The sequence below is a fragment of the Glycine soja genome, chromosome 20, assembly GCF_004193775.1.
Source record: "Glycine soja cultivar W05 chromosome 20, ASM419377v2, whole genome shotgun sequence".
In the NCBI taxonomy this organism is placed as follows: Eukaryota; Viridiplantae; Streptophyta; class Magnoliopsida; order Fabales; family Fabaceae; genus Glycine; species Glycine soja.
In genome coordinates, this window is record NC_041021.1 from 42,832,818 (window position 1) to 42,852,436 (window position 19,619).

General features: G+C 26.9%; 1 protein-coding gene across 1 annotated transcript; it reads right to left on the reverse strand.

Moving 5' to 3' along the window:
• Window positions 1-295: 295 nt before the first annotated feature.
• LOC114402510 lies at window positions 296-2,292 on the reverse strand. The gene is made up of 3 exons (XM_028365115.1): window positions 2,115-2,292; window positions 1,431-1,757; window positions 296-733 (listed from the first exon to the last, which is right to left on the reverse strand). Exons 1-3 carry the CDS (start codon window positions 2,188-2,190, stop codon window positions 552-554), a joined length of 585 nt encoding a protein of 194 aa, XP_028220916.1. The 5' UTR covers window positions 2,191-2,292; the 3' UTR covers window positions 296-551.
• Window positions 2,293-19,619: the final 17,327 nt, after the last annotated feature.

Sequence of the window (19,619 nt, forward strand, 5' to 3'; positions counted from 1 at the left end):
AAATCGCAAAACTGCCACTAATTATTATTACGCTCCTTAAAAAAATATAAATTGCAACCAAGAATTGTTTAATTGATCGTACAATATATATAAGTTTGAAAATTGCACAAGCAAGATCCCCCAACTTCCAACTACCCTTGTAGTTAACTAAGTATCATACAAGTTCACATCCCTTTTCTTATGACCCTTTCCCTCTTTTTCTTTGCTTGCGGTTAAGCTTACGTTATTTATTTATTTAATTTACACTGAGAAAATCGTTAGTGGCTATTGTTCTAACTTTGATCAGTAAAAGAGATGTATAATTGGCTATAATTTATATCAATATAATTTTTTAACTATAATTTATAATATAGTGGAAGTTACACCTTATTAACGTGGAGACCACTTCCTGCCACATATTGTACCACAAACCATATTTAGGTGCAACTTCATTATTACAAACAAAATATAGTATATATGCCACTCTCATCTGTATACTAGTATATGCTAAGTTGTTTAATACACGCTTTTCTCAATTTCTTTTGCGTGTTCTAAAAAAACTAGACTTGACTTTAGTTTGGTGATGGGGCAACGGCAGGTTCAATTGTGAGCTCCACAGGGTTAATCGGAGGAGTAGCTGTGAACTGCACACCGTGCACAGGTCCCGGTGCCACGATACCAGAGCTTTTCAGTTCAGCCATTCCTCGACGAGCATTTAGACCTTGTGCTTCACACAACTTGGGAAGAAACACACCTACTTACCCACAAAGAACAACAAGTTGTTCAAGCTCATGCATTAATTTTAGCATCATAAAAAATAATTTAAGCTATCAACCGCTAAAAAATTATTGTTGGTACAATTTTTAAAATAATTATTATAAAATTAATAAACTTATCATATGATAACTGAATCAAAATATGAAATTATTTTATATTATAAATCCATAAATTGTTTTCTTTCCACTTAATTAGTCCTTAAAATTATGTATATTGTGCACTCCAATTCTTATTTTACATCATAAAACGTCATTTATTCATGTTTGTCATTAATTATGAGAACTGATGTGAAACATTTTATAAAGTCAAAGAATTAGAATAACCGATGATCATGAATTAGAATAACATATACTTTCCTGTGCTCTCAAATATATATATATATATATATATATATATATATATATATATATATAAAGAATCAATTCATATTAATTAAAAAAATTGGTTAATCACACTTAATTAAATCAATCTTAATTTAAATTTTTTTTTCATTTTATCTTTCATTAAAATTTGATACTAAGAATAAAAAAGAGTTTTTAAAACTAACAATTTTATTAAAGGAAGGATATTTTAAAAATAATAACATAATTAAACTTTTCTTATATTTGAGATTAAGAAAATAGTGTGATTTTTTCTTATATTTAAGATGGGGGAGTGTATCAATATGCGTGTACCTTCACCAGCTGCCAGATTGAAGTATAAGTCAACAACGTTTGGGCAACACTGGTAGCAGATGGGGGAGCAGAGCTTTTGCGTGAAGCTAGATTGAAGAAGAGAGTCTGATGAGATTCCAAGGGACTTTCTGTCCAAACCACAAGCCTTGATGCATTGTTCAGTTTCAATGTGGTCCTTCAGTTTATCAGCTTCAATCTCTGATGTCCTGCATGTGTATGCTTCCTCACCAGTCCTCTTCACCTGCTTCTCAAGCACACATCGTTTGCCAGCAGATGTCACGGCGAATGAGCATGTGTCATGGCTCAGACTCTCACATTCTATCCCTCCTGCATTTTTCCATTACAATATTAATTCCAAACACAAGAAGACTACATTGCCGTTTTTACAGGTTGCATCTTAATGTAATTTCTAAGCACTAGAAAGATCACTTGACATGCCAAGACACATGACAATTAAGGCATTCGTAAAGAAAGGGAATGGGTTGGAGAAATTATTTTATGGTCCAAGATGATCCTAGGACTATACTTTCAATCAATTTTCACGTCACACGTTTAATTTATATAAAGAGTTAATATAACTTAATGATGTGTCACGTAAAAATTATGGAGTATGATAGTGTGAGACCATGTGATAATTTTTTGGGGGAAGAATTTTTATGAAATTGACAGGTTTTGTATACTTACCAAGAGTGCCTTGCAGGGCGAGAGAAAATGCAAGGGCAAATATCATCAAAGTTCTCAAGCTGAAGTTAGAGGCCATAGCTTAAAGCAGAAGAAGATGCAGGCGTGGCCAAAACTAGCTGGGGAATTGATGATAACTATGTGCTTGAATCTTGATGGTGCTTGGAGGAATGTTAATGACTTATGAGGCTTGATGGCTAGTGCATTTATAGTGGGATTTTCTACGGGAATTATGGAAATTTGTTCAATCAGTATGATTAATTATGGGATTTGACATAAAGAAAGGAGTACGTGGACTTCTCAACGTGAATTGCAAGTCAGGGGAAAAGAAGACTAGTTTAAATGTTATGAAACTTACCAGACCCATAATGCACGTTTCTTGGGATTCAAATATGCTTTGCATTATTTGGATTTCATTTTTGTTTTTTAGTTAAAAGAAATTCATGTGAATTTAATTACAATACCGAATTTTAATAGTGCAACACCGAGTAAGTGAATTAATTGATATGTAATTATTTTAGTTTAATAGCAATTTTAAGTTTGAGTTCTTAATAAGTAGATATATTAAATATTCAGAAAGATATAATGTCCTCTATAAAAAGAAAGTGAAAATTAATCCAAATTTATATAATTTTTTTAAAATGACAATATTTTTGTTTTTAGTTGCTATTTTTTTAATAAAAAGTATTATTGTTCAAATATAAATTTTAAGAAAAATGATAACAATTAGATTTCATGTCTTATTTAACAAGTTTTAAGTTTCATATGAACGGATTTTTCATAATGTAAAGTTCAAAATCCATTAAACTTTGTGTCTTACAAAACAAAAAAACGCATGTTCTTAATTTCGTGCGAGACACATGCATATTCCAATGATGATTCTAAGTTTGAATAGCAGTCAACTAATACCGCCATTAGTGGCGAACCTTTCACGGTCTACTTCTTTCACCATCCATATGTCACATGACCTTTCACCGCTAACTTAGAACTTTGTTGTCGCTTCTTCCCAGTTCCAATGAACAATGTCATCATACTGAAAATTACAATTTTGAAGTTATTTAGATTTTAGACATAAAACAAAATTTTGCTATACTATTTATTTTCGGCTGGTAATTTTGTTTGGTAATGGTTGGAGAGAGGGAGGAGAAATATAGAAGATGACTGCCAAAATGTGTCAAGTTAGATTGGCCTAATTAATTTGATGTATGACTTGGGTTGGACTTGCTTTGGTCCAACTCAGTCCAATCCAAAATTTTACTTGTTAGGTTAGACTAGTATTTTTATTTTTGTTACAAGGTTGGACTAGTATGTGGTAGGTAAGGTTGCTCGTTGGCTCATCTTTTTTTATTTATTATAATTGATAAATTATAAATATAATCTTATATGTATTGATAATGTTTATTTTGAGATTAATATTTTATGCATGATGAGTTTGGTTTAACAAAAATAGCACTTATTTATCATTAGAATTGATACACTATATTGTTTTTATTTAGGGAATATTTATGATTTATCTAGTTAGACTAATTTGGATCTACTTAAAGTAAAGTAACTGTTTACATGATTTATGTTTAAAATTAATTAATACTCAATATATTATGAGGATGAGTTTGATTTATTATTTAGGTCATCCCAACCTAGTCTTATGCCTATTTTTTTTTAAAAAAAAATTATTTTTTAATATGTATTATTAATACACCTTTTTTATTTACTAGATTATGTTTTTGTATATGATGTTATATTTGTCTTAATATTATTTATCTTAAAATATCTATTTTTAATTATACCTTAAATATTGTTGTCATTGGTTGAAGTCAAACTTCTTGAACAAATGTCTTGAGTTTAAGTCTTATGAATACAAAAATATTTTTAAGAAATGAGACTTCACTAAATTTAGTTAGTCAAATCCTCTAGCAGAGTTTAATGATCAGTAAAATTGGTGATATCATACACCAAAGTTACAATAACAAAAAAATATTATGGATGAAAAATTTATTAACTTTAACAACAATTACATTACCATTCATTCTAAAGATAAATTATAATTTGTTGAGAATGATTTTTTTAATTAATAATGCATAAAAATTAAACTAATTTTATTGTAGTTCACATCACATATTGTTTACATAACATAATCCTAGACTAGTCTAATAAAAATTCAATCTATCTTGTTTGTTAGAATAGAAATTGGAGGAGTGAAGGAAGATAAAATTATGTTGGGTGTTGTTTGGTAGGAGGTAACTAGAGGGAAAATAATTTTAAAAATAATAGACTTTATTGTATTATTTTTCAACTACTTTTTTTTTATATTGCTCCTTATCTATTTTTTTCCCAATAAAACATCTCTAGCTACTTTCACTTTATTTTTCACATAGTTTCATTCATCCTTTTTATTTTTTCCATTCATCCTATTTTTCTCTTATCTACAAAATATAGCATAAACAGATTCGGCCTAACCTATATGAAAATGTTGAATATTTCAATTATTTTTGTTAATTTAACTTTCTTTAACAGAAATTAAAATTTTAATATAAATATTATAAACTAAATTATACTAATAATATAATGTATTATATTAACATTTAATATAGTAATACTTATTAATTTCTACATGAACATAATTATTTTATATATTGATCCATAATATTTTTTTTGAACGGCTAAAATAATATTAATGAAGGATACCAGGGCACCCCAACCCTTGTACAAAACAATACAGCATAGGTCAGAAACAACCATCGCTGGCTATAACTGTATAAAAGGTCCCCAGTATACAAAAATCCATATGTTTCATAAATTTTCCCAACATCCATAGTGTTTATAGCAATAGTTTAACTTTAGCTAGGTAAACGACTATATAGATGAAAGTTAATTAATCGCTGTATTCAAAGGAGCAAATTATCTAAGTTCGTAGCCAATTTTTATTGATATTGTAATTTAGAATTTATAAACTTCTTTTTTAACCCAAACAAGTTATATACAATTTTATAAAGTAATCTATAAACTTTTGAAAGACAAAAAAGAGAATTTCAAATTAAAAAAAAAAAATGATTTTCCTACCGGTGTTTGCGGAAGAAATTGTACGCCGTACGTGGCATAGTCTACGGCAGCGGAATTAGTTATGAGTTGACCACGACACATCTATCCCACCATTAGGGAGATAATCTTGGCCCCTTTCACCCACCAAACCTTGATGGTGGGAGCCTGTCTATTCACTTTTTTTCCTATAAGATTACAAACATATGTCATATTACTTAATTCTATTCTAATCACTTCGATATTTGTTTAATATCCCAAATTGTAAACGCAACTTCAAGTCTTGGACTAACCGGAGCATACAATATGCTTGTGATGTCCTTGTGGGACTTGTAAGAGATCTCCAAGAATTTGTATTCAGATGAAAGAGTATTTTGCAACCAAATGACAAACTTTATATATCTTAACCCCAACTTTCATTAAGATCGATCATTTGTGTATATATGAGTGAAAAAAATATGTTTTTGAGATAATATTTACTTAAATTTTTTCTAGCAATAGATCATATCTCTAATTTTATTCATATAATTAATAATAAATATTTTTTAAATTTAATATTTATTAAGATTGAAATATTTAAATAATTATGTAAAATAAAATTCTTTCAATTATGTTTTTATGTACCTCAGTTGCATAATGTGCGAATACAAAACTTCCATCAGGCTGCTGCCAAATTCTTTAGTATCTGAAATCTCAAATTGCTCAGTAGTTCTCAAGAATTTTTATGTTGATAAACTAGCTAAACCCCTAAATGCTAGCTAAGATAGATGTTGGTTTTATGAACATTGCGCAAAGACGATCGCTCCCACTGTTCTCATAGCAATCAACATCACCAAGAATGCTAAATTAAGAATCAAAGGTGGCTCATCCTTTCTTACAACACAATCAATGTTCATCAACCCAAATAAAGGAGAATTATATCCTTCCAGACATTATGCTTTCACTCCCACATGTTCCGAATTTTCTCAATAATTGCATAAAAGTATAAAACATGCACGCTTACAATAAAAAGAATAGAGGCTACTAACAATATCTATAATGGGAGTTGTTTAATAAAAAAATAATATTATTTTAATATATTATATGTGATTTCGAGTTGTTTAAAATTGGAAAAAAAAAATTGATTATATAAATAATTATTGCTCATGAGTTATTTAATTTTGTATTAAATATAAGAGAAAGAAATAAAATATTTTTAAATTAAGCAACTTATTAATAGAAATACGCATCCCAAAGATAAGTAGGTTATGTTTGACAAAATATTTTAATTAATTTTTAGTTTTTGTTATAAGGTAAAAAATTTATTTAATTGTTCAGTAAATAATTTTTTTAGTTGTTTCTTAATAGTCTTTTGAGACATCACTTGAATTAGTATCTTTTTAAACGATAACTTTTATTTATTTTTTTTATCCTCAATATATTTATCTAATTTTTTAGTTATCATTTCTAAATAAATCATAATTTTATTATTTTTATATTATTTTATACTTTTCAACTACCTCAAAAATTAATTTTATCGGATACTTATAATTTAATAAACTAATTTTTTTAGTTATTAACTAATTTTTTAGCTCCCAACTACTAACTAACTTCTTAACTTTCAACTAATTTTTTTAGTTAATTTTATAAAACATAACTTTAATTAAATTACTTAAGATACAAATCACATAAACTGAGTTACTTATACAAACACATTGGAGATCTCATAACAAAACTTACACGTAGGCTAAAGTTTTGCAATTAGATCTATTTACATGATAAAACTACCATATTTCCTAATTTTTGTTGGCACATTAAGAAATATAATTAAAAGTTCTATCTTAATTAATTTTATACGAGCATAACAAAAATTGTTAAATATATGATATAATTTGTCTTGTTCAATGAATTGGTTATACTTGATGTCATGCAAGTGTTCTTAGACATATAGAAAACAAAGTATTAGTGAGAATAATAATAAAATGTTCGTCACTATTAACAATAAAATTTTAGTGATAAATTTTTAAAAATCACATGTAAATTACTTTGTTATTATCGTTAATTTTTTTACAGTTTCTATTTTTTTTATAAAATACTTTTCGAAAACTAATTGTAGAAAATAGAAATGAGGAAAGAAAATGTGAAAGAATAAGAAAAAACACGATTAATAGAAAAACTGAAAAATTGAACATCAAAACAACTTATGAATGTTTTGGTTTTTAGAAACTAAAAAAGAGAAAATAGTTTTAAAAACCACTCTTTTAGAACAAGTTTTTTCTTCTTCCTTTAAATGTAAAAAATATATATACAAAACGAAAATATGTATGGCAAAAATAGGGCAAACGATCAAAAGGGACATTTTTTTTTCAAAATTATCAAATGGGGATAAAATTTAAATTAATATCCGAAAGGGGTAATATGTAGGATAACTTACTGCTTCTGAATTAAAAATTGTAAACTGCATTATGATTCTTTTTTCTATTGAAGTTCTAAAATTTTTTATAGGACTTCAATTTTTTATTTTTTTAACACGACTTTGAAGTTGTAACAGATTTTTTTTTTCATTGAAGTTGTAAATTATTTTATAATTTTTTTTGTATGACTTTAAAGTCCTAAGGTATTTTTTTAAATCGTATATAGTTTTTTTATTTTAACTATTTAATGAATTAATGTATGTTTTCTTTTTTAGTTTTATTTAATATATTTTTTATATTTTTTTTCTAATGTTGAGGATTATTATTTGTTTTGTAAATTAAAAAAATAATGTAAAAGACTTAAATTTAAATAAAAATATTAAACAAAAGGAGGAAGAGGTAATATAATATGTAGTACATTCTAATATTTTTATTTAAATTTAAGTCTTTTATATTATTACTTTTAATTTATAAAACAAATAATAATTCTTAACACTTTTCGCACCAGCGAAGTATTCATTGGAGATACTGTGTGGAAGAGGTACCAACACCTTATAATAATGAAAAAAATTCAATTCAATTAAGATTTGATTCATTCTAGACTTATACATCATGGACATCCTCCTTTTCTATGTTGTAGACTTGTATGTTACTATTGAAAGTGATAATATTATACATATTATTACTATTCCACCAAAAAGTTTTCTATTAGTTCAAAACAATCGATATGTGTAAAATAACAAGTAATTGCTAAGATTCACCCAAGACCATACATCTTGAATTTAAAAGAAAAAGTTCAAAAACATGTCTATTAGTAAAAAATATATTAAATAAAAAATAAAAAAATATTAAAAAAAAGAAAACATAGATTAATTCATTAAATAATTAAAATAAAAATTATTTATGATTTTTTAAAAAATACCACAACTTTAAAGTCGTAAAAAAAAATTAAAGTTGTGAAATATTTATAACTTCAATAAAAAAAGAAAAAAAAATCTATTTTGATTTTAAAATTGTGTTAAAAAATTAAAATCATATTTTTACGAATTTAATGAAAAAAAAATCGTAACATAATTTAAAACTTTCATTTCAGAAATCATATATTATCTTAAGATTTATTCCTATCAGAGTACTAATTTAAATTTCATCCCATTTAATAATTAAAAAAAATTACTCCCTCAGTCCCTCACCCTTTCGGTCTCTTACCGGCAAAAATAAGCATTAAGCACCGTCGAAAGTTAAATTTTCCTAGAGTTGGATTTGACCTGGCACGATACAAGAAAACAAATTAGAGAAATGACATCTGAAATTGCACAAATTAAAGGACAGGGATAAAGATGAGGTGGATTTTCACGTTACTGCTTCGCTTTGCTTTCTGACTTTCTGTGTGCGCTGTGGCTATGCAAGATCTGTGCAGACTATGCATGCAATTGCAAATTTTAACCACCTCTCCATGATTGAGATAATCAGGTGTATTGAGGAGAAGAAGATATATGCTTGTTATAAATTAAGCTTTTGATCTGCCTTTCTTATGAGTAATATGCCATTAGCATTTTTGTCAACAAAAATCCTTGATTCAGATTCTATGAAGGGTGTGAAAGAGGAATATGTCATTACTAGTTTACCTTATATTTTTACATTTCTCTCTTGTTTTTCTTCTTATATTTTTACTTGTTGTCCAATTTATAGAATATGTAATTAAGTGGTGGCACCACACGTGCATGGTCACCTATGTTTGAAAGGTACAATTACAGACTACAGAGTGGAGACACTTACATAATGAAGTATGAACAGAGCCGTGCGAACAAAAATTTGATTAACCGACATGTTTGATTGATGGGTTTGCCTTTGTCAGCTGGGGCACTCGTGTTGTAGGTTGATGTGACACAGATCTCATGCAAGTCTTATCTCACTCAGTCGTATGTGCCATCAAATTTGCTTATTTAACCTTAATTAATTCAGAGTCATCAAACTCCATAAAATTTACTAAGTAACAAGATTTATACATTACTAATGATGAAGATAAAATGAATTATCCTATATATTCAATTTAATTATCGTAATTTGTCCCATTTGAAAAGTAAAATAAAATAAAAGGTGAGAAGTTATATATATATATATATATATATATATATATATATATATATATATATATATATTATATTTTATGTATGTGTATAAAACATAAATCATATAATACAAAATTTAAAAAAAAGTAACATAAAATATTGTACGAGTTATTTGATTTAGAGTAACTTTAGTGTCAAATTTTGAGTTAGGATTTTTAGTTCAAGGTCAGATCTTCACTAAATCTTTCAATAAAAGAGTTAGACAGAGATCTTGAACATAAATGATAAGTTCTTACAGGGGAATCCTGAAGATTTACACATTGTTAAAAAAAATAAAAATTTACTCTCTCACCCTAACAACAAAACGCGAGAGGAGAACAAATAAAAAAATTAGACAAAATTGGATGAAGAAGAACAAAGCAAAATACAAATCAAAAAATAGATATACCGATAGAGATGGGGTTAGGGCGGAGTTCTAGAAGGGGGGTTGCAGTGGAGGAAAAGGGAGTGGTTCGTGGATGAGGGGAAGGGGTCGCGGTGGAGGGGAGAGAGGCCACGACAAAGGAAGTAGAAGGAAAAAAAAGAAGAATGTCGTGACATAGGCGAAGGAATCCATGATGAAAGAGGAAGAAGAAGAAAGAAAGAAGTTGCGTGTGAGGAGAGAGGGAGGAGAAAAAAAAGGCAAAGAGTGAAAGATAAAAAACAACAAAGAAAAAAAATTAATTTTATAAATATTTAGATATCTATCGCTTAAAAAATGGAAAAGATCTTGATATTATGAGATTTAACAAAAAATCATCTAAAATTTTAATTTAAGATCTACTATTAAAGATGTTCTTTTACTCGTTATTCATGCGTTATAATATGTTTGTGTGTATCTATTGAATTAGTTTTACACACTTTTCAAAACAATGCTAATGAGAAGAAAGAAATTCTTAGTTTAGATTAAATATATGTTTGAACACTTGAAAATAGAAATACAAAGAGACTTATTAGCAAGAGAATTGAAGAAAGTTTCATTCTTTAGAAATATGTTTTTTATAACTACATATTCTAAAATAAATTCTTAATTCGTGAAAAAGTCAACAGTGAAATGATAATTATAAATTTTCAGCAATACTATTTCTAAGATATTATCTTAGGAAATTTTATTTTTGAGAAAAAAAATTATTTCCCGAAACAAACAGCTCCTAAATGTATGATAAAGGGAATATTAAAACAAGAGAATAATGCGATTATATTTTGTTTCCCCAAGTTCCAAGGGATATTATTCACTATTCAGAGAGGGAGGAGATTACGAATTGCTCTTTATTGTCCATCCCATTTCTTAAGTAAAAATTCTTCCTCGTCTTCCCCCGGGAATTAGGAACATGTCATATGGGACCATGAAATAAGTAAACAGTCAACGTACTTTTTTATTTCGTTTGTGATGCATAAACTTAGAAAATAAAATGTTAATGAAAATCTAATTCAATTAGTTGACTATCATCCATAAATTGTTATAAATCTTTTTATATTTATTTTCTATGTCTATGAATAAAAAAAATGCCAATGAATCAAATAATTTCAATCTGTAAAAGCATATTTTTTTTTAACAAGGTTAGACGGTGTAGATTATCATCAGAATTTTTTCCAAGTGGACTTGGTTTATGATATGTTCAAATTAACACCTATACATGTAATGGTAGTGATTATATTTATTTCTTATTATAATTGGCGATGATAATTTATGTGCAACAGATTGCAGTTGCTTAAAAATTCTCCTTGTCACTAAGAAATTGTATGAGATGAGCAGATTTTAAAAACATATATACATTAATCTTCAATTTCTTAAAAGTTATTCACTTTAATAATTTTTAATACAAAATGATAGTGAGAAATAAAATAAAAAGGATTAAAATAAAAGAATTTAATTTAAACACACTATTAATCTAAATAATTTTTATATAATCGTTTAATAATGAATTGTTATATATGCTAAATTATTGATTTTTATAATAATTATTTTAAAAATCATAACTAATATGATTTCTTATTAATTAACATGATAAAATTATTTACATTATCCATCTCTAACAGAGATCTCTCTTTTTGGAGGAAATCTTAGTATCTTTTTCAACTTAAGCACCCAATCTCTTTAACTCAAGAATATGTTGTTTAACTTTTTACATATCTTAAGTGAGTCTCATCATTATACATTCTACCTAACTAAAAAAATTATACATCAATTTTTTTTATCAATAAATATTAATTATTAGTTAACAAAAAGTATTAAATTTCTTTTCTTTCATTAATTTCTTTTTTTTAACCATTCAATGAATTTTGTATCTCCTTGTATATTATTTTCTAGCTTTGATCTCATAATCTCTTTATTTTTTTATAACTTTTCTACTGTATAAATAATATTTATCATTAAGTTATTTGTTGGGCCCACTAGCTGTGTTAAGCATTGGTGCTTCTATAAGCATCAATGGAGTTCAGGTTCGAAGTAATTTCAAGGCTTAGATTTGTTAGAAATACTCTAAGTTTAGAGAACTTAATAAATAAGGCTTTTTTTGAGAAATATCGGTTGGAGCATAAAGACGGAGTTTTTAATTCATAATTGAAGAAGAATTCTACTAAGTATTGGAAAGCTAGAAAAACTAATTTCGAGTCAAAACGCAAGGGAGAAATACATGTCATTAGACAATTATTATCGAGGAGAAGATGGTTGAGACAAATGGCACAATCTTAAATGATCGATCTTGGACTTTTTTTTAACCATATTATAAATATCATTTACTCACCGACCTTACTGATAATTAATCTTTATAAAAGAATATATTTAATTATTTTTAATAAATGTTTTTTCTTTTAATTAATTTTTTTATTTATAAAATTTAAATATAAAATTTTTCTTAAAGAAATTAATTTCTACCACTCGAATCAGTAACTTATTAATATTCAATTCTAGAATAAGATACACAAGTATAGATCCTATTTTTTTGACCCCATTCAGTAAAAATCTATATAAATAGGGAACCAGTATAATAATTTTTCCTTAATTGAAGCACTACACTTGATCTAATTAACACCTATATTATGTTGGTTGCAATGTGACTATTGATTCAAAGAATGATGATGTGCATCTCTTCATCTATTTTTAATGTATTTCTTTTACTTTCTTGCCATTTCGCCTTTACTTTTCGATTTTAATTGTTTTCTTTTAGCTTCATCGCAATTTACTTGTTTTCAATATACATTTTTAAGTCTTTATATTTGCACATTTCTTCTTCTCATTATTTTTTTTAAAAAAAAAAATAGAAACTTCATCTTTTTGAATCAGTTCTTTAAATTTTGATTTACTTTCCCAGTAATTTACATTTTACACACTTTATTTGCTTTCATGCATATACATTTTTTTTGGGCACATATTTGCTTTCATATACATTTAGTGCCATTTACTATTGCTTTCAATTTACAATTTCAATCATTTACTTTTTTTTCACTTTACTTTTCAATTGCTTTTAAATTTATTAAGTTTAAAACACAACACTGCTATAGTTTAAATAAAAAGAACTCACACCCAGTGTTCTAAATCCAACAAATAAAAATATTTGTTGGTTAACTAGAGTCACTATAGAGTGTAGAAAGTTATCTCTTCCAAAATAAAACATCTTGATTCTTAAAATCTTCCAAACAAATTTCCACCATCATGATAATACATACAAACTACATTCTAAAATAAATGATTTTTCTACATAACAAAGACAGAAGGTTTTAGTAACTAAAAAGGGGGATCAATTTAGTTGGGTGAACAATAATGCATGAATTGTTATAAATTTTCTGAGTTTTTTTATTTTATTTTCATGAATAAAAAAATAACTAAAATATATATCACTTATATAATATTGAAGGCTAATTTAAGAACTTACTCAATATTGAAGAGACATAAATGTTAGAAATTAAATGATAAACATAAGATGAAAGTATGTCTTAAATCTGTAGGCATTAATCAAGTTATGTGTGTTGCTTTCCAAACAAAATCACTTTTCACGCAATTTACCATGCATATAACCAAAATTTATCCTTTTTAAACAGCATAATTTTGACAAGAATGCTAGCAATCGAAAAATCAAAAGCTACCTCTCAAGATAACAAAATAAATTTTCAGTTGATAGCAAAGGAGGAGAAGATTAACTAATTACCTCAAGAAGTTTCCCTCAGGAAGATGATGCATGTTGTGGATGGAGAAAATTTTAAAGGCGATGGAGAATTCCTAAGGGATCGCATGATCCAAGTCAGTGAACCGGTAAAATATGGCTCAAAAGCAGAAATGCAAGCAAATGCATGCAGGAAGATCAAGAATTAGATCAATGCGATCCCTTTGGAACTCTCCACCAACAATAAGGTTGTTGTTGTTCATACAAAGAGCTTGCTATTGGACGAGTTGTATATATGGTGCTCCAAAAACATAACTGTGGGCTCCTTTATGATGCTAAATAAAAAGTAAAATAAAGGTGGGTCTTTTCATGCCTTCCATCGTGTTGCTAGCTTGTTTCAATTCTCACATGCACTTGGACTCACCTCAAATGAAGGTGCCAAACAAAATGCTTACTTGCTTTGTGAAATTACTCAAGTGCCTTTAATAATTATTTACCTATACCATAAACATTTTTTTTTTACCAAATGTTATACCAGAAACATATTCTCCTTTATATACTGCCTTTTCTAACCTATTTATAGTTACATAAAAGTTACATAAATACACTTGAATATATAGAAGTAGGTTTAATTTCACGCATGGTTAATGTAAAAATTATTATAGTCTTAATTAATTATAGAAATTCTTTTAAGTATAATTCTTAAAGTAATTATTATAAAATTTTAAAAAATTAGTATATATGATAATTCATAATTAGATGACATTGTAAAAATTCATAATATATTTTAATTTAATTCTAAAGGTAAAGATTATTATTTATCTAAGTACATTTTATTTTTAGTTAATTTTAATACACTTTCATTATAAACATTTTTATACTGTTAACTGCTTAAAAATCACTTTAATATAATTTTTAAATTATTTATTAAAAAAATTCAATAATTTTGAATTATATGTTTTTTTCCGCTGAATATTTTGAATTATATGTTAATCTATGACTTAATAATAATGTAATTTTTTAACACCGTCTATTCTAATTAAATTCTACCGTTTTCACCTATTACACTAAACAGGATTTCAAGAAAATGTTTTCTTTTCTAGCAAAAGTTACTGACTTCAAAACTTCTATTTGAAGGGTTGATTTCCCCCTTGATTTGGTTTAATTCTTAAGAACCGTTATTATAAAAGAGATCACTCACAATATCTAACAGGTCATTAAAAGTAAAGGTTTATTAGCTGATGCTCAGAAGCATCAGTTTTCTTATGGTTTAGGCATGGAAACAAAATGACCTCAAAAAGAAAGAAAGAAAAGAAAGAAAGAAAAGAAAGAAGAAAACTTTGTGTGGACTGTATCACCTGATATTATGTTATAGCTTGAAGTATTCTGAGCATTTTGGTTCATCAATGGGTAGGTTGTTTGAATTCAGCTAGAATGCTAAATTTATCTAAAAAATTGAATACTTGAATTGACTCCACTAAAATGAACTGAACACTTACTTTCAAAGATAAAATAATTAATTTTAGTCATTGAAAAGAAAATTAACCGCGTGTGCATGTATAATAAATTATGCATGCATTAGAACATGTGATGAAAGAAAAGTACTGTGCATTTTAGAATATGTAAAATAAAAAGAGAGAAGTAAGGTAGCTACCCTTTCCCTCTTTCCCTTATTAATAATGATAAATAAATGTCCCTGCCTTCTCATGTCCTCCATTTCCACTAATCTAATAATTTATTGTTTCAACTCTTATGGTTGATCATCACAATATGTTTGGGGAATACAAACCTCTTTTTCAGGTCCATGACCTGATCTGATAATTAGTCTGACTTTTTAAAACGAAAATTATTGCAAAACAATTAAGTATATGCTGTTTGCCCGTATATATATACACGTTTATGCACAAACATTGAGTCCATTTAATCAGCAGTGAATTGTGTTAATAATTACGGGACCGACAACATAATGCAAGATTATCTGGCTTTTAAGGATGGTGAAGGTTGCAATCAAACAGCTAATGCTGCTGGGGAGAAGCTAGGCATAGTCTTTATTGATAATGACACATATTGCTCCTAAGATCAGAATTTTCCTTCATTATATGGTTTTGCTTTATGTCCTTTATGTTTCAACCAAGACCAAATAGAATATTTAATTAATACCATACACGCATTGGAAGCTCAGTGATATTGTCTTTGCTTCTCTTAATTGGCCAGCTTTATTCGCCTTTGAGGTTTGGAAGTTGCCCTATTTCGTTGACGATAGAAACACTGATCAATTATAATAAAAGCAAATGTAAAAAATTAAGAATGCACCCAAGAAAATATTATAATATGATTGATAGATAATCTTATATCTTAAACATTGAATGATTCAATCTTCAAATTCATGTGTATGAAAAAATATCAATTAAAAGATATTAATCTTTTAAATAAATCTATTTATAGGAATTAGTTTTTGACTTTTGATTGAGGATATCTTCAATTTTAAAAAAAATATGGATACCTATGTTCTTTAGAATGTGAGGCTGCTTGGTTGTGTCAATAATTTCAATAACAGATGTACTTAACTCCCATGAAACTTGAGAATTTCTTTTTATCAAAGCCTAATCACTTAACTTGAAACCCCAAACTCCACCTTGACAAAGTGGATAGCAGAGTTAACAAATGACATTGAAACAACTCTAGACTTATTAGTTATTAGCGTTGCCTCAAAAGAAAGAACTGCATCATATAGCAGCTTGCTTTTGAAAATACATAAAACATTTTGAGAAACATTTGGCCAAAATCAGGAATCCCTAGGGATCATGAGCCTAAAGAAAAAGCTTCATACTACTAATACAGAAGATTTAGTTGATGATGGACAGTGAAACACGCAGGACATTAAATATTCAAAACTTCCATCATAAATGATCCTGAAGGAAGCATGGCTGTCCCTATTCTAATAAATTAAAGGATTTTTAGACTCCTTGGATTTGATCCCTTTTGTAAATAGACATCTTTCATTCAAACTGATCCTCAAATTTCCGGAATTGTTTTGATAAGTCCTTCTGTAACTTGGGAAGCTAAAGGAATGATGGTGAATTACAAGGTGAAATGATCCTGACTGTTGAATAAGATTAACTCTTATTCATTTAATATTTTCATTTGTAAATATTGTTTTCATCATTTCTGAATTAGAAGTGGTGAACTGAAAAAGTGATTTTTTTTAAAAAAAGAAAAAAATGATTTATATTAAAAAATTTATATAAACAACTAAGATTTAACCTAAATCAATTGTCAAGAGAAGAGAAAGATCTATTAGAACGACACCTATATAATTAAAAAAATTGAATAAGACAAATTAAAAGTTTGAGTGTGTCTATTTACAAAAAATAATAATAAAGTTTAGGGTGTCGATGTCCTCTTTTCCTTAAATTAAAATAACCAATCCTCAGGTCTATTTTCTTTCAAGACAGGTCCAGCGCCAACTTTTTCCCATGACCCACTTAACCTACCCTTGGCGCAATTCCGGAGATTTCCCTTACAACCTATCCTTTAAAGTCTTTCTCTAGAAAAGTTGGCTGTCTGCTACTCATTAGACACTACCAATTTGGCTACCATGAACATCTTTGAATCCCATATATTATTTTTGTGTCTTTGGTTCAATCAAACTTAAGTTTACTTTCTACCTTCAAAAGAATAAAAACTTAGGCACATTCTAGTTATTAAGAACCCATAAACAAGCATAGCTTTTGGCAAACTTGGGTTATACTAGAAATGTGCATGAATCTGTTATATCTCACTCAATACACATAAGCAAATAAAAATAAACCCAAACAAACCTTCATTAGTCTTTAATTTCTGGTTATAGGAAATAGGAGTTTTGAAAGAATGGAGGAAAATTTGTAGCAGCAGCTTTCAACCAAATCATACATATCAAAGCAAAAGCACGGCACAGAAAAAGGCTTTACAATTCACAAGCCAAAATATATAGTATTTTATAGCTGGATATTGAAACTGTTTCACAAGTCACAAATTCTTTATGACAATTGTATTATTACCACTAACATCTCAACAAGCTCCAAGCCAGCAGTTACCAACACAACACTTCGAGAACATAATAAAAATACAGGAATCTAGCAATCAAATGAAACTCGAAATACTTTATTATCTCAAATACTCCGTTACAAGTTTCCCAAACAAATTCAGAATCCCACATAACTTTAGTTTTCTAAACAAATTAAAAGTTTTCTCAAACCTCTCTTACACTTCAATACCCGAGAACTTTAGTTTTGCAAGTGAATTTTTCCCGGTGTTTAGAATCTTTAAAAACAAGAGATAATTTTATTTAAATTAAAAATTAAACTATATGTCTGGAACCAGTATAAATAATAAAGACTTCATTTGATTTAAATCGATTCTTTAGTTTGGATTTTATTACAAAAGTTGTTTTGATCTCATTTATGCTAACATAAAAAGTGTCCAGCTAGCCACCATTTTTGTATGCTTGAGAGATACTTTTAGTCAGTTGCATAAATAACGTGTGAAAGAAGAAAGAACAGATAAAATTAAAAATGCTAATTGAGTTGATTTTAACTTAATTTACATTTTAGATCCTAATACACTTTCAAATTAAAAGATATTTTAAAAATAAATGAAAAAAATAAGCTTATTATAATCTCTATGGTAAGTTAGATTCCTAAAAAGTTAACTGGAAGTAGAAGAATTAATTGATAATTGAAAATTAAAAAAATTAACTTATTAAATAACAAATGTTTGATAAAATTAGTGATTGATATAGTTAAAAAATATAAAATAATAAAAAAATAAAAAAACAATGATTTATTTAAAAATAATAACTAAAAAATTGAATAAATACATTTAAGATAAAAATAAAAAAAATATAAAATTAGTGTTTTAAAAAACACTACTTTTAAGTAAGATTTAAAAAAATCATTAGAAGTTTTATCTTTAAATTATTAATTCACCATATTGATAAATATAATATATATTTTATTTTCATAATTTCGTATTTAATTTGAAAATTTTTGTTTTTTAATGTTACAAAATATTACAAGAAGGGTTGCCCTTTTCTTGGTTTGAAGATAGTGATCCGGTGTCCAGAGTGTGATAGTAAAACATGTTTGGCACGGAGCAAAAGCCATTTTAACCGTTAGATAAGATTCTCTTTTAACCCAAGTCTAATTTTTTTTTGGTTTAATTAAAAAAATACTCTTCCTATTTATCCTAATTCGCTAAATTGGTTTTAATTCACCAATTGAATCCCTAAATTTTTTTAGATTTAATTACTCATTTGCTTCTTTTAGTTTTATCATTTATATCTTTTAATCCTTATAGTTTTAAAGTAAAAAGTTTACATTTTAATTTTAATTTGAAATTGATCTTTTTAGTCAGTTTGTATTTTAATTATCTTTTAATTTTTATAGTTTAAAAGTGATTTTTAATCTCTATAATTTATATTTTAATTATTTTTTAGTTTTTACTAAAAAAATATATAAAAATAATTAGTTACAAATTAATTATAAATTATTAACTTTTTTATTACAAATTATTTTACAATAAATTAGTTGTGGATTACATGTCAGTATTCTTGTAGTTAATTGTAATTAACAATATTTTTCATATTTTGATGATAAGCAATAAAAGAAAATTGAAATATAAAGTATATATAGATTAAAAAAATCACTTTCAAATTATAACGACTAAAAGAGAATTAAAATATAAATTATAAGGATAAAAAAATCACTTTTAAATTATAGGAACTAAAATAGAATTAAAATCTAAACATACTAAAAAATCACTTTTAAACTTGTTTAGAGACAAAAAATTAGGAACAATAAACTATAGAAATTAAAAGAATATTTTAAT